This window comes from Hemitrygon akajei, chromosome 5, assembly GCF_048418815.1.
Source record: "Hemitrygon akajei chromosome 5, sHemAka1.3, whole genome shotgun sequence".
In the NCBI taxonomy this organism is placed as follows: domain Eukaryota; kingdom Metazoa; phylum Chordata; class Chondrichthyes; order Myliobatiformes; family Dasyatidae; genus Hemitrygon; species Hemitrygon akajei.
The window spans coordinates 91,403,223-91,418,498 of NC_133128.1; the positions used below are offsets into that span (position 1 = coordinate 91,403,223).

Consider the following 15,276-nt stretch of genomic DNA (forward strand, 5'->3'; position numbering starts at 1 on the left):
TTTCCCCAGTTGATTAATATTCTGGTGTTATCTCAGATAAACTCTGTCACTGGCCACTATAACACCAATTCTGGCATCCTCTGTTTGACCCGCTGTCATCCAGCCAAAGGTTCAGGACACTAAAAGCCAGAACAAATAGACCGAGGAACAGCTTCTACCCCAGAACTGTGGCCTCCATCACACCACTCCCACAGAACAATGACTGAAACTGTGAGCACATACAAGGACTCAAATACTTGCACTAATGGCACTTTGTGCATTACTGTGACATTCTGGTTCTGCTGCAACTTATTTTCAGCTACTTATCTATTTAATACTGTTTTTTTTTTATTACTGTCTTGTTTTTATCTACTGCTTTAGGCTCAGTGCTGGGACTGCAACTATTTATTATACATTAATGATTTAGATGCAGGGATTAAAAGTAAAATCAGCAAATTTGCAGATGACACAAAGCTGGGTGGCTGGGCAGATGCATGGCAGATGCAGTTTAATGTGGATAAATGTGAGGTTATCCACTTTGATGGCAAGAACAGGAAGGCAGATTACTATCTGAATGGTGTCAAGTTAGGAAAAGGGGAAGTACAACGAGATCTAGGTGTCCTTGTTCATCAGTCACTGAAAGTAGGCATGCAGGTACAGCAGGCAGTGAAGAAAGCTAATGGCATGTTGGCCTTCATAACAAAAGGAGTTGAGTACAGGAGCAGAAAGGTCCTTCTGCAGTTGTACAGGGCCCTGGTGAGACCACACCTGGAATATTGTGTTCAGTTTTGGTCTCCAAATTTGAGGAAGGACATTCTTGCTATTGAGGGAGTGCAGCGTAGGTTCACGAGGTTGATTCCTGGGATGGCAGGACTGTCATATGTTGAAAGATTGGAGCAACTGGGCTTGTATACACTGGAATTTAGAAGGATGAGAGGGGATCTGATTGAAACATATAAGATTATTAAGGGATTGGACACGCTAGAGGCAGGAAACATGTTCCCTATGTTGGGGGAGTCCAGAACCAGAGGCCACAGTTTAAGAATAAGGCGTAGGCCTTTTAGAACAGAGTTGAGGAAAAACTTTTTCACCCAGAGAATTGTGGATCTACAGAATGCTCTGCCTCAGAAGGCAGTGGAGGCCAATTCTCTGGATGCTTTCAAGAAAGAGTTAGATAGAGCTCTTAAAGATAGCGTTGTACATCCTGGGATTTAATGCATGATGCAGATGGAACTAAATTTCTTTTCATTTTACTTGTATTGTTTACAAGGTTGTCAGGTTGATGGTTTAATTTGTGGAATTGAGCACTGGGGTTCTGTATTTCTTTGTACTTGGCATGCTTATGTTAAGAAATTTCATTTGTAGATCACATGGAATTTGTTTAAACTGATCCTTTTGTTGTACTTTGATATGCTGTCTACCCATATCAAAGGTTTTGCTGAGATTGTGAGAGGCATGACTAGTAATTGAATGATCTTTATTGTCATTATACATAGGTACAATGAAACTCAAGGATAGTCAAGAGATATGGGGAGAAGGCAGGAATGGGGTACTGATTGTGGATGATCAGCCATGATCACATTGAATGGCGGTGCTGGCTCGAAGGGCCGAATGGCCTATTCCTGCACCTATTGTCTATTGTCTTTATTTAATTGCCTGAGAGGAAGCTAAACAGAGTTTCATTGTACCTATGAATAATGACAATAAAGATCATTCAACTACTAGTCATGCCTCTCACAATCTCAGCAAAACCTTTGATATGGGTAGACAGCATATCAAAGTACAACAAAAGGATCAGTTTAAACAAATTTCATGTGATCTACAAATGAAATTTCTTAACATAAGCATGCCAAGTACAAAGAAATACAGAACCCCAGTGCTCAATTCCACAAATTAAACCATCAACCTGACAACCTTGTAAACAATACAAGTAAAATGAAAAGAAATCTAGTTCCATCTGCATCATGCATTAAATCCCAGGATGTACAACGCTCTCCCTGAGGGTTACAAACAATTAAGGGAGCAGTTAGATAAATTTTGAGCAAATTCATCCGGTACTGGGTCACATGTGTGCTGGAATTGTAACATGTTACAGAAACTATAGCTGCTCCAATATGCTACCATAGTGTAGCAGTAAGCATGACTCTACTACAGCTCAGGGTGTTGGAGTTTGGAATTCCAATGTCACCTGTAAGGAGCCTGTACATCCACCCTATGGAATATATAGGTTTACTCCAGGTCCACTGGTTTCATCCCACAGATTAGGCGAGGGTTAAATCAGGGGCTGCTGGGTAGTGTGACTCGAAGAGCTTATTCTGCGCTGTATCACAAAGTCCAAAATACATTTATTATCAAAGTATGCCTAAATTACACAACCTTGAGACTTAGATAGATAGATAGATACTTTATTCATCCCCATGGGGAAATTCAACTTTTTTTCCAATGTCCCATACACTTGTTGTAGCAAAACTAATTACATACAATACTTAACTCAGTAAAAATATGATATGCATCTAAATCACTATCTCAAAAAGCATTAATAATAGCTTTTAAAAAGTTCTTAAGTCCTGGCGGTTGAATTGTAAAGCCTAATGGCATTGGGGAGTATTGACCTCTTCATCCTGTCTGAGGAGCATTGCATCGATAGTAACCTGTCACTGAAACTGCTTCTCTGTCTCTGGATGGTGCTATGTAGAGGATGTTCAGAGTTTTCCATAATTGATCGTAGCCTACTCAGCGCCCTTCGCTCAGCTACTGATGTTAAACTCTCCAGTACTTTGCCCACGACAGAGCCCGCCTTCCTTACCAGCTTATTAAGACGTGAGGCGTCCCTCTTCTTAATGCTGCCTCCCCAACACGCCACCACGAAGAAGAGGGCGCTCTCCACAACTGACCTATAGAACATCTTCAGCATCTCACTACAGACATTGAATGACGCCAACCTTCTAAGGAAGTACAGTCGACTCTGTGCCTTCCTGCACAAGGCATCTGTGTTGGCAGTCCAGTCTAGCTTCTCATCTAACTGTACTCCCAGATACTTGTAGGTCTTAACCTGCTCCACACATTCTCCATTAATGATCACTGGCTCCATATGAGGCCTAGATCTCCTAAAGCCCACCACCATCTCCTTGGTCTTGGTGATATTGAGACGCAGGTAGTTTGAGTTGCACCATATCACAAAGTCCTGTATCAGTTTCCTATACTCCTCCTCCTGTCCATTCCTGACACACCCCACTATGGCCGTGTCCTTACTTGTCTCCTTACTGGCAGCCACAAAAATAAAGAAACCCAAAAGAACTAACATCGCCCAATGTGCAGAGAGAGAAAAGAAAATAATAAAAGTAAGCATTTAGAATGAAAGTGAGTCCTCAGACACGAGACCTGGAGCAGGCCCACAGCCTCAGTCTCACTTCAGCGTAGAGCAGAACCTGCCTGATCCTTGCCTCTGGTCCCGACACCTTGCCTTTTCAATCCACCTGGCCCAGCATTTAATTCATCCAAATATTAGGTCATTCCTTGCTCAAGGACCTGGGCCTTGTTGCATCGATACTCGCCGAAGATCTCGCCGCCACACTTCAACCCATACTCAACCTTTCCAGATCTGCCCAGTTCAAACCTTGCTCTTTGGTTAGGTAGATGGGCCTAGAATCTACCTTTTCTCCTGACAGAGCAGACTTTGCTCTGCTCGCCTCAACTTCACCTCGAACATGCCTCAACTTTGTATCGCACCCACACATTTCAACCCTCAACTCCACCTTGCCTCTTCATTCTTTGCGGTGATCACTTACCCTAATTTTCACAGAAAATGTGTTTTGTTAACCGTCAGTAGGTAGTCAATTGCTTTCAGCAGCGCCATTTTAAACCAGTAGGGGAAATGGGGTACTTATTTATCTCTAAATAAATAAATAAATCCAGTATTCCAACTTTAAATGGGGATAAATCATGTATAAATTACTAGGCTTGCTATTGTCAACTCCATCTGCTCATTTTATTTTGATCAATTCATTCTTCCAGGAAATACAATTTTGCATTCTACGCTAATGAAAATATTTGCACCAATCAGCTGTCTCCCTCCCCCATTTCAAAATTCATAACCACTGCCACTAACTTATTTCTCAGGAAGTATGCAGCACTGGCAAGACCCAAATTTCTTTGCCCATCCCAAATTCTCAAGATAATGGTGAGCTGCTTTCTTGAACTGCTGTTGGGTTGAGATTCAAGGATTTCGACCCTGCAATATACTACTAATTGGGTTCCTAACCTGGACAGGAATCTGCAGATAGTGGCAGTGTTCCCCTGTGCCTGATGCCCTTGTTTTTCTCAGTGGCAGAGGTCCGTTTGGGAGGTGCTGCTGCAGTATGGGCAAGTAACTGAAGTGCATTTTGCTGGAGGTGCAGGGAATGACTATTTAGGGAGGTTGCTGGGGTGCCAATCAAGCAGGTGTTTTGTGTTGATGCAGTTAAGCTCGTGAAGCGTTGCTGCAGTTACACTGATCAGTACAGCACAGGAACAGGCCCTCTGACCCACGATGTTGTGCCAAACTAATTAGGCATCTAACCAAACTTATTACTTCTGCTCACACCAAGTTCGTATCCATCCAATCTCTGCACATTCATATGCCAATATAAAAGCCTTTTAAATAACTTGATCATACTTGCCATCTGACAACACAATCTAGGCATCCACTATTTTGTGGGAAAAAACCATGCACTGCTCATCGCCTCGGAACTTACCCCTTTTGCATGCTGTCTGTTATTCAACACTTCAACCCCAGCAGAAAGATATGGGCTATCTACTCTATGCTTTTTGTAATCATAAGCTTCTTTCAAGTCCGTCTCCCCCCGCCCCCCAACAGACTCTGGAACTTCAGAGAAAAACCCAAGTTTATCCAGCCTCTTCTTGGATCACATGCACCCAATCCAGGCAGCATTCTGGTACACCTCTTCTGCACCCTCACCAAAGCCTCCTCATCTTTCCTATAATGGGATGACCAGAACTAAATGTAAAACTCTAAATGTCATCTAACCAGAGCTTTATAAAGCTGCCACATAACTTCCCAACTGAAAGCATGCCATACACCTTCTTTACCAATCCATCACCCTATGCAGCCAAGTAGAGGGCATCATGAGCTTTGCCCTGTAGATGATAGAAAGGCTTTAGAGTATCATGAGCTGACTCACTCACTTTAGAAAACCCAGCTTCTGACATGTTATATTCAGTTCAATTTCTGACCTACGGTGAACGTCAGAATATTAATAATGAGATACACAGTGACTGTAATGCTACTGAATTCCAAGGGGGGGGGGGCTCTTGTGCTTTGGAGAAGGTCACTTTTGTGGCGAGAGCAGTAGAGCCAACTCATCCATTCCAAATGTGGTGCAACTGCCCATGCTTGGTCCATAGCCCTCATAACCTCGCTAATCCATGTACTTATCTAGATGATTTTTAAATGTTTCTAATGTGCCTTCTTCAACCACTATTTCTAGCAGCCCATTCCAAATATGCACTACCCTTTGTGTGAAGAAGTTTCCCCTAATGTTCCTTATAAATCTCTTGCGTCTCATCTTAAAACACATGCCCTTTTGTTGTTAGCATCCCTCCTTGGAAAAAAAAGTTATACACCATGAACAGAGGCATGCTTTACCCTGTTTATGCCCCTCATCCTCTATTGGGTTACCCCTCAATCTCCTACATTGCAGGAAATAAAGTCCAAGTCTCTGCAACCTCTCCTTGTAACTCGGGCCTCCAAGTCCGAGCAACATCCTTGTAAATATTTTCTGCACTCTTTCCAATAACAGGATGCCCAAAACTGTACACAATACTCCAAGCGTATGACTGTAACATAGAAGTTATTCCAGCCCCTCCAGCAGTGAGTGCAAAACAAGAGATGAATATTACTTGCCATTCACCAGTCTATGCAGAAATGCAGTCTAGGTCTTGTTGTGTTTATGCACAGACTGCTTCATTTATCTCAACAAGTGTCTTTCGCAGTACTAACACTAGCTGATTAGCAGCTAGAATTCTACACCACTGATCCAGAGACGAGTTCAAATTTCACCACACAACCAGAAATTCAACTAATTAAACTTGTTAATTTTTTTCATTAAAGATACAGCACAGTTACAGGCCCTTCCGACTCTCCAATTGCATCCAAAGTGACCAATTAACCTGTTAGCCTGCACATCTTCAGAATGCTGTAGGAAACGGGGACACTTGGAAGAAACCCACGTGGTCACAGGGAGAACATACAAACTTATTACATTGAACCGAGCCCGATGGCACTGTAGTAGTGTTACACTAACTGCCATGCTACTGTGCCACCTCCGTCTGAAATGGAAAGAGCTGGTCTCAGTGACAATAACCTTAGAACTTCCGGGTGTTCTTAAAACACCACCTATTCAGTAACACTCTTCAGGGAAGGAAATATGCCATCCCTACCCAAGTCTGCAGATATGTATGTTACTCTGGGCTGCCTTCTCAGTCGGGGGCAAGAAGGGATGGACAATAAATGTTGGCATTGCCAGCAGCATTGATTTTTTTTTCAAGTGTGCATATAAGAGAAGTAATTTTAACATATTAAGTATTAAATCAGGAGACAAAAGAGACTGCAGATGGTGGAATATATAACAAGCAAGATGCTAGAGGAACTCAGCAAGTCAAGCAAAATCAGTGGAGGGAAATGGACAGACAAAGGGTCTCAACCCAAATGCTGACTGTCCATTTCCAACCACAGATGCTGCCTGACCCACTTAGTCCCTGCTGCAAAGTTTCTTGTTAAACCAGGACAATCTGCTCATCAAAAGAATTCAAAAGCTCACTGCTTTAATCAAAGTAGGGAGCTTTATCAAGCTCCAACAATTAAACATCAAGCAAAAATAATAACTGCCATCAAAGTTATCTTTTGAAACCTTGCTGAAGGGCAATTGGGTGTTGTAATTTAAATACAAAACCACTGAAATATACTTCAATGCAATGCACATCACTGAATATTTTGCTAACTCCAGTGTGTTGAAAGATGCCGTTTTAAGTGCATTCTCCCCAACTTTTGCCATCTCAACGGGATCCCACCACCAAGCACATCTTTCCTTCCCCCTCTCCCCCTCCCCATTTTCTGCTTTCCGCAGGGATTGCTCCTTACACGACTCCCTTGCCCATTTGTTCCTTCCCCACTCATCTCCCTCCTGGCATTTATCCTTGCAAGCAGAACAAGTGCTATGCCTGCACCTGTACCTCCTGCCTCACTACCATTCAGGGCCCCAAACAGTCCTTCCAGGAGAGGCAACACTTCAACTGTGAGTCTGTTGGGGTCATTTACTGTGTCCGGTGCTCCTGGTGTGGCCTCCTGTACACTGGTGAGACCCGACATAGATTGGGAGACCGCTTCGCTGAGCACCTACACTCTGTCTGCCAGAAAGAGTGGGATCACCCAGTGGCCACCAATTTTAATTCCACTTCCCAAACCGATATGTCTATCCATGGCCTCCTCCATTGCCGTGATGAGGCCACACTTAGGTTGGAAGAACAACACCTTATATTCAGTCTGGGTAGCCTCCAACCTGTTGGCATGAACATCGACTTCTCAAAATTCCAGTAATGTCCCCCAACAAACCCCCCCTTCTCCATTTTCCCATCACCTTGTCTCCTTGCTTGCCCATCGGCTCCCTCTGCTGCTCCTCCTCCATTTTCTTTCTTCTATGGCCTTCTGTCCTCTATCAGACTCCCCCTTCTCCAGCCCTGTGTCTCTTCCCAATCAACTTCTCAGCTCTTCAAGTCAAGTCACTTTTTATTGTCGTTTCGACCATAACTGCTGGTACAGTACACAGTAAAAACTAGACAATATTTTTCAGGACCATGGTGCTACATGAACAATACAAAAACTACACTGAACTACATAAACTCCCCTCCCTTCAGGTTTCTTCCATCAGCTTGTGTTTTCTCTCTCCCCACCTTTTAAATCTACTCCTCAGCTTTTTTTCTCCAGTCCTACTGGAGGGTCTCGGCTCAAAATGTTGACTGTACTCTTTTCCATAGATGCTGCCTGGCCTGCTGAGTTCCTCCAGAATTTTGAGTGCGTACTGCTTTAAGTGCAAAACATCTTTTTTCACTGAGATAGGGTGGAGTGCCTCATCATAACTTACAGTCTCCTTGTTGAAAGAGTTTCTCCTCTTCTGGACACTCGGGCTTCAATGGATTAATTAAAGCTCCCCTATGTGAAGAAACAAAAGGAAAAAAAAATCACAACTGTTTCTTCTAGCCAGTTCTCCTAAAGTGCAGAAATGGATTATTTGACATTCAGCCATGTACCACTCATTCTGCTATGTCTCCTTATTTTATCTAACTGCATATTAAAACATTCCAGGAGTGCTTGATAACAAATGGTCATCAATGAATGACATGCCAAGCTCCAGCATTAGATATACCTCTAGTTCAAGCTGCTCCAGTATAGTTAAAACTTTAGTATCTTGCCAGCGTCAGGAAACATCAGGAATTGAATTAGACCTTGATTAAACCTGACAAGTCTGGACGCAGCAACATCAATGGGACCTGATAGTATTTGTTCACTGAGAAAAGCAACAAGGAGTTAATATGGATCGAAAGGTAAATCCTTCACCAGCTGGAGTCATACCTCACATAGCTAAATAGTTGTGGATGTTGGATGTCAATCATCTCAGCTTGAACTACCTAGTTCCTCCTTTGCACACTCAAACTCTTCTTGCCACAGCTCACCCTGTTTCTTTCTCCTCCTCCACCCATTCCATCTATGCATCAGCCAGACACTTCTCCTGCTGGGTTCCCTCTAATGCCCACATCTGGCCACTCCATCTCCTTAATGTGGTTCCATGCTTCACTTTACTCTGCTAGCAGGTTCTACAATCTGTTGCCTCCACTTATCATGTGCCAGACTCTGGTGCTATTTCCACTCACTCTGCCTCTATCTGCTAATCAATCTTCCTCACCTGGATTGCCATCTCTTCCTCGCTCTTCTATATGCTGACGATCGCTCATGCTTCAGTCCCGATAAAGGGTTTCAACCTGAAACATCAACTGTCCATTTCCCCCCCACTGATGCAGAATTTATCCAGCAGTTCAAGATTTTCTTTTTGCTGGGTTTATTATTGGTGATAAGGTTTTAGATATGATAATCAAGGAAAAAAATTAAAACACAAGAAGTGAGAACTAACACATATATCAAGGGGCACAGTGGTGCAGGGAGTAGAGTTGCTGTCTTGCATATCCCACAACATGCATTCTATCTGGAGTTTACATGCTCTTCCTGTTACTGCAATGGTTTCCTTCCACGTTTCAAAGACATGTAGTAGGTAAGATTATTTGCCATCCTAAATTGTTCTTAGAGTCTGAGAGAATCTGAGTTGTTGGGAATATGAAAGAATGAAATGGGATGAGTGTAGGGTTAGAACAAATGGTTGCTTGATTGGTAGCAAGGACTCAGTGAGCCAATCGGCCAACTTCTGTGATCTATAACCCATGCTTGAATTTTGTGGAGTACCACGGTGGCTAATGACAGGGCGTTGTCTATATAGATTAAGAAAGTGCTTAACAGTGTGTTAGAGGCTTATTAACAAAACTGAACATCAGTGATTAGAATGGATAAAAAATGATTTTAAAAAAATCATCAGGAAGCTGGTGGATGATGGATTGTTTTCCACACAACTGGAAATGATTGGACTGTTACATTTTATAATTATGTATGAACGAATGACATGTATATTTGAACATAATAATAACTGCCATTGAACAAACTTGAAGATTTGGCAAATTGTAGATGATATCAATGAATGACATGATATCCAGGGCTCAATGGGATAACAGTGAAACACTCTCACTTGAATGTGTCTTCAAAGCATGAAGTTTCTGATGTTGCTCAGAAAGGACAGGCAGAAGAATTCTCCACTAGACAGATTAAGAGCAAGATGGCGCTAGTGAGCAATGGCAACATCCTGTGGACAGCTTATAAATCTACTGGACACTCCTTTGAAATATACTTCTCAACTGGAATCGATTACAGCCTGTAACTTCACTTTTACAGATGTATTTTTGAGCCAACTGAATGATCCGGCACTTCTGCAATTTCCTGGGGGACTCGGTGTGGAATGCAGCTATGGGCACACTGGTGGTGACTGCATCAATTCCTAATAGCAGAACACGAACCCATGGTCGGCTCCATTACACCACGCCAATTAAGATGTTGAGCAAGATTAAAATTGACAAAGTGTAACGCCCTGGGAAAGGTTTCACTGCTAACGTAATGGTTTTTCTGTAGAAGCAGTGCTTGGGTTCTGAGTAGATAGAGATAATGAGTGCTTTGGAACGTGAGCTGGGTCCTTTGTTCGGCGGGCGATGAAGAGGGAAAACTCTGGAGAGAACTGGTCACAGGATTCAACCAGGTGGGGGACTGTGATTCAATGGAGCAAGGCGTCGCAGTTGACAGGATCAGTGAATATGACTTCTGGAAGAATTGAGCTCCAACTTGTGCACACTTGACTGTTTAATTATAATAGGCCCTTTTTGTTTTTTCTTTCTTTTCTTTACTAACCATTTAGTTAAGATTCATAAATGTAATTCCTTTAATCATATGCAGTGCGCTGTCCGTTACTTCTTGGCGCTGAGTTGTAACAGGGTAGCAAATTACACAGCATCCACACAAACCAGGGTTTGGGGTGAGAGAGCCATCTCAATCTCATGAGTTTGGTAGGACCAGGGTGTATATTCCCTAGACTTACGTGGCCAGGGAAACCAGTGGGGTTTCAAAAGTTTTTCACTGTACCTCAGTACTACTAAGAGACAATAATAAACCAATTTACCACTAATCAAATTAAAAAACTTAGTGAGAATCCACATCCAACATTGATTACCTTTTATTTGAAGCATCACGTGCCACCATCACAAAAGTAGCCTCGAGGACTGGACTGAAGGCGCCATTTTGATACTTCAAAGAAAAAGAAATCATTAAATTATGTACACATTTAAAATCATACCATTTATTATCTATTTAATACACAGAAAATGCATAGGTGCTTACAGTCCTGTTTGAACTTGTGTAAATCACACAGAACAGAATAGGCCTTTCAGCCCACCATTCAATGCTGACTATCAAGTACCTATCTATACTAATCACCTTTACCAGCATTTGGTCCTTAGCCTTGTGTGCCTTAGCAATTCAAGTATTATATCCAGATACTATTTAAATATTGTGAAAATATCAGCCACTATCATTCCATTAGGGAAGCCAGTGAATGAGAACCTTCTGGCTGTAGTGTACTAAAAGTACAGTTTTGTTGGGAAGTTTCTCTCATTACCCATCAGTTGATAGAACGTATGAAAATATTAAAATTTGGGTCCACTTTAAGGCCCTGTGGTGAAGTTTTATATGGTTGAACACAACAGAAAATGGAACATGACCATAAACACAGTACAACTTAAAATGGATAGGAGACTGACCAGGATACGTTCGAGGTACCTTTAACTTAAAAACAGATGCTCCACAGGATGCTTCATCCTTGTATCCAAGCATTAAATGAGGTAAACTTTTCCTAATATCCAGTCAGAGTTAAGTTATTTTACCTTTCAAAACTCAATTGACGTAGTTGTTGCCCACAATACAGTGGATTTCAGTTAATTTGGACACATCCGGACCTGTACATTTTTGCCCAATTAAGCAGCTGCCCCAATTGGTCAAAGTTTAATGGAAATAATTTTTAAAGTATAAAAAAGACAATCTACCATTTAACTGAGCAACAAATTATGAATTAAATGAAACACTGAACAAATTAGAGCACTACCAATACTACTACGGTACTATAAAACTGTTTATGTAATGGTTACAAACACACACAACTGATGCTATTTTAAAACTATTCACTCCAAGCACAGCATAGCATCTAAAGGCCACACAAGTTCATGCGACTGACACTAGTTAGAAACCATTCAGGAAGTATCCTGTCCCAATTAAAAGGCATAGTGTCCCAAATAAACGAAGGAAATCCTGGCTATTTTCTTGATTAGTTTTTGTTCTCTAAGAGTTGTCCCACATAAGCAGTTGCCCTGATAACCAATGGACCAATTAACCAGAATTCACTGTATTGTGATTGTTAAAACATCAGCCTTAACCCAAAAATATTTCAACTACAGGTAACCTTACTTTAACTGTATTATTGGTTTGAATATTTACTTTATGGAAAATTTGCATTACATCAAAATAACCCTAAATCTTTGCATTACTAATAAACTAGTCACCAGTCAGTTTCACAAGAGATTCACCAGTAAATGCATCCACTTGTCAGCTCATGTAAAAAATGCAATTCATTAACGTGATCAGAAAGAACCTGGTGTCAAGTCAACCAGCTGATCCTACACCGAAAGCGGAAGAGTCACAGTTGCTGGGTCCAGTCCTCATCCAGTTGTTGGGTTCTAATGTACCTTGATCCCAACAGAGATGGAGGAAGAGTTTGCCACTTCTGGCACCGTAATGATTGCCAAATCATGAAGATCATTGAATACCACAACACTGGAACTTCTGTGTAATACTAAGTTACTAAATATTAATTAACTCTACAAAATTATTTTGTTAACTAAGAAAACTTGACCTACTTGCAAGTGGTAATCTAACCTGAGATACATGCATCTGGACTTCCATAGAACTTCTTCCCACCCAAGTGACGTGACCACTGAATTTCAAGTCACAATCTGGCAGGATAACTTTTTTGACCAGATCTGAAGAGAGAGAGAGAGAAAAGTATTTTTAGATAGACTTTATTGATCCCAAAAGAAATTACAGTGTCCCAGTAGCATACAGTGCACAGATATAAATAGTAGAAGAAAAGTAGAAAGAATAAAAAATAAGTTAACATCAAACAGTCTAACAGGAGGGGGCCATCACATCCCCGCTATAGACTCATTATAGAGCCGAATGGCTGAGGGTATGAATGACCTCATGTAGCGCTGTGGAGCAGCACAGTTTTTAAAAGACCACACAAGATCTTTGACAACTATCAGAGTCCCCCACGTGACCAGCACATTAATATTTTAACACAGTTTATTACCTTAATTTTGAAACAATTAATTCCTTAGAGAAGTGATGCAAACTGTGAGCAAATGGTGAGACTGAATAAGGAGCCACGTTTTGCACACTTTATTTGAATTGCTTTGAGGTTTATATCATATATTGCATAGATATTTGTAAATATAGCAACACTTCACTGAAAATTTACCCTCAGTCAGAACATTAGTGATGGTGTCACAGTGAGAATACATTAATTTTCCTTGAGAACCATCTTCTTGATCAATAGCAATACTCTTTCTGATAAAAAGTACCCTCAAAGCATTGTTGTAAATGGAATTTCAGGATTCAAATTCAGCAACCATGAAGGAGCAGTAATGTATTTCCAAGTGAGGATGATGTGTGATGTTGGGGAAATCTGCTGGTTTCCATGCATCTATTGCTGGTGTTCTTGGTGGTAGAAATGCTATTGAAGAGTGGCCTAGACAAGTACCTGAAAGGTATTTACGGATGGAGAACACTACAGTCATGGACTACAGAAAGTTCAGTGCTGGGATGAGTGCAGATCAAGCTGGATTTTTGTCTTGAATAACATTACAACTCTACTCGCATAGACAAGTGGAGAATGTTTTATCCTCCTCCAGCCTGTGCCTTGTTGACAGTGAAAGGGTTTGGGGATTCAGGCTATCCCACCTGTGACCTGTACTTGCAGCCACAGTACTTGCGTGACCGATCTGCTTGAAATTCTGGTCAATGTTCAGGGTAGGAGGTAATGACAATGACTAGTCAAGGATTTGCAGGGATTCAGACTCGTGTTGAAAATTATCATAACCTGACATTTTCACAGTGCAAATGTTAGTTGAGGCATCAGCAAAAAGACTTTCTCTCAGTTGCAGTTAGTTACTAGAATTGAACATTGTCCAATCACAGATCACCACTTGTGACTTTATAATGAAAGGAAGACTTTTAGATGAAGATGGAAAATTTGGGCCTGGGATCCTGCCTGTGGAACTCCTGAAGAATTGTTCTATGACAAGGATGAATAACCTCTAAACTCTATTATAATTTTATTTTGTGCAATGGATGAACTGTAACCACTGTCACAATACCCTTAATGCACATTCACTTCAATTTACCCAAATATGGTTTAAGAAAAACACCTTAAATAAATCAAGCTCAACATTGCCTGGCAGAAGTCAAGGCTCTACAGGAATAGAAACATACTGTTCTCTTGTGGTTAAATTTTATGAAATCTCAGCTTTTGCATACCATAGCATCCCATTTATGAAGTATTGCAACTTTCCACCTCAAGCCAGAACACATATTCTAATGTATATAATGAAACCATCTCCCCTTTACATGAGGGTAGTTACTTTCCTTCTAGATCAGGGCTTCCCAAACTGGGGTCCATGGACCCCTTGTTTAACAGCACTGGCCACTGCCATAAAAAAGCATTGGAACTTCTGTTCTAGATGAAACTAAGTAAGGTTCTAGCTTTCACCACCAATATAAACTGAATACTTGAGCTATAGAACTTCCTTTTCTGACAAGGTAGACTAGCAGTTGGCTTTAGATTTAAGCGTCACCTCTGGTTCCACTCCAAAGACTTCATTACAATATAATTTATATCTTATCTGCTGGAGGTGCTATTTTTGAAATGGTACATTAAACTGAGACGGTTCTGCTCTCAAATGAATGCAACAAACTGAAGAACAATCATCCTTAGCCGCTGTTTATTCTTCAACCAACAACACTAAGGGGTAGAATATTTGATCACTATCACCAAATTGCTGTCCATGAAAAATCGCCCACATCTTTTCTCACATCACAGAAGTACAACACCTCAAGGTACTTCATTTGCTGCCAGGTAACATACATACATATATTATATATATAAAACATATATATAACAATCACAGCACGGAAACACGCCATCTCGGCCCTCCTAGTCCGTGCCGAACTCTTAATCTCACCTAGTCCCACCTACCCGCACTCAGCCCATAACCCTCCACTCCTTTCCTGTCCATATACCTATCCAATTTTACCTTAAATGACACAACTGAACTGGCCTCTACTACTTCTACAGGAAGCTCATTCCACACAGCTATCACTCTCTGAGTAAAGAAATACCCCCTCGTGTTTCCCTTAAACTTTTGCCCCCTAACTCTCAAATCATGTCCTCTCGTTTGAATCTCCCCTACTCTCAATGGAAACAGCCTATTCACGTCAATTCTATCTATCCCTCTCAAAATTTTAAATACCTCGATCAAATCCCCCCT

The 15,276-nt window shown here is 41.3% G+C and overlaps 1 protein-coding gene across 4 annotated transcripts in view; it reads right to left on the reverse strand.

Annotated features, from left to right (window-relative positions):
- The window catches only part of LOC140727973 (acyl-coenzyme A thioesterase 9, mitochondrial-like), an 80,375-nt gene that overhangs the window by 34,072 nt on the left and 31,027 nt on the right, over positions 1 to 15,276 (reverse strand). For all 4 annotated transcript variants that reach the window (XM_073046021.1, XM_073046020.1, XM_073046022.1 and 1 more), the window contains 3 exons: positions 12,608 to 12,711; positions 10,854 to 10,927; positions 8,118 to 8,185 (listed from right to left, as the gene is read on the reverse strand). In XM_073046021.1, coding sequence (XP_072902122.1) covers positions 8,118 to 8,185; positions 10,854 to 10,927; positions 12,608 to 12,711 — 246 coding nt within the window. The remainder of the gene's footprint in view (positions 1 to 8,117; positions 8,186 to 10,853; positions 10,928 to 12,607; positions 12,712 to 15,276) is intronic.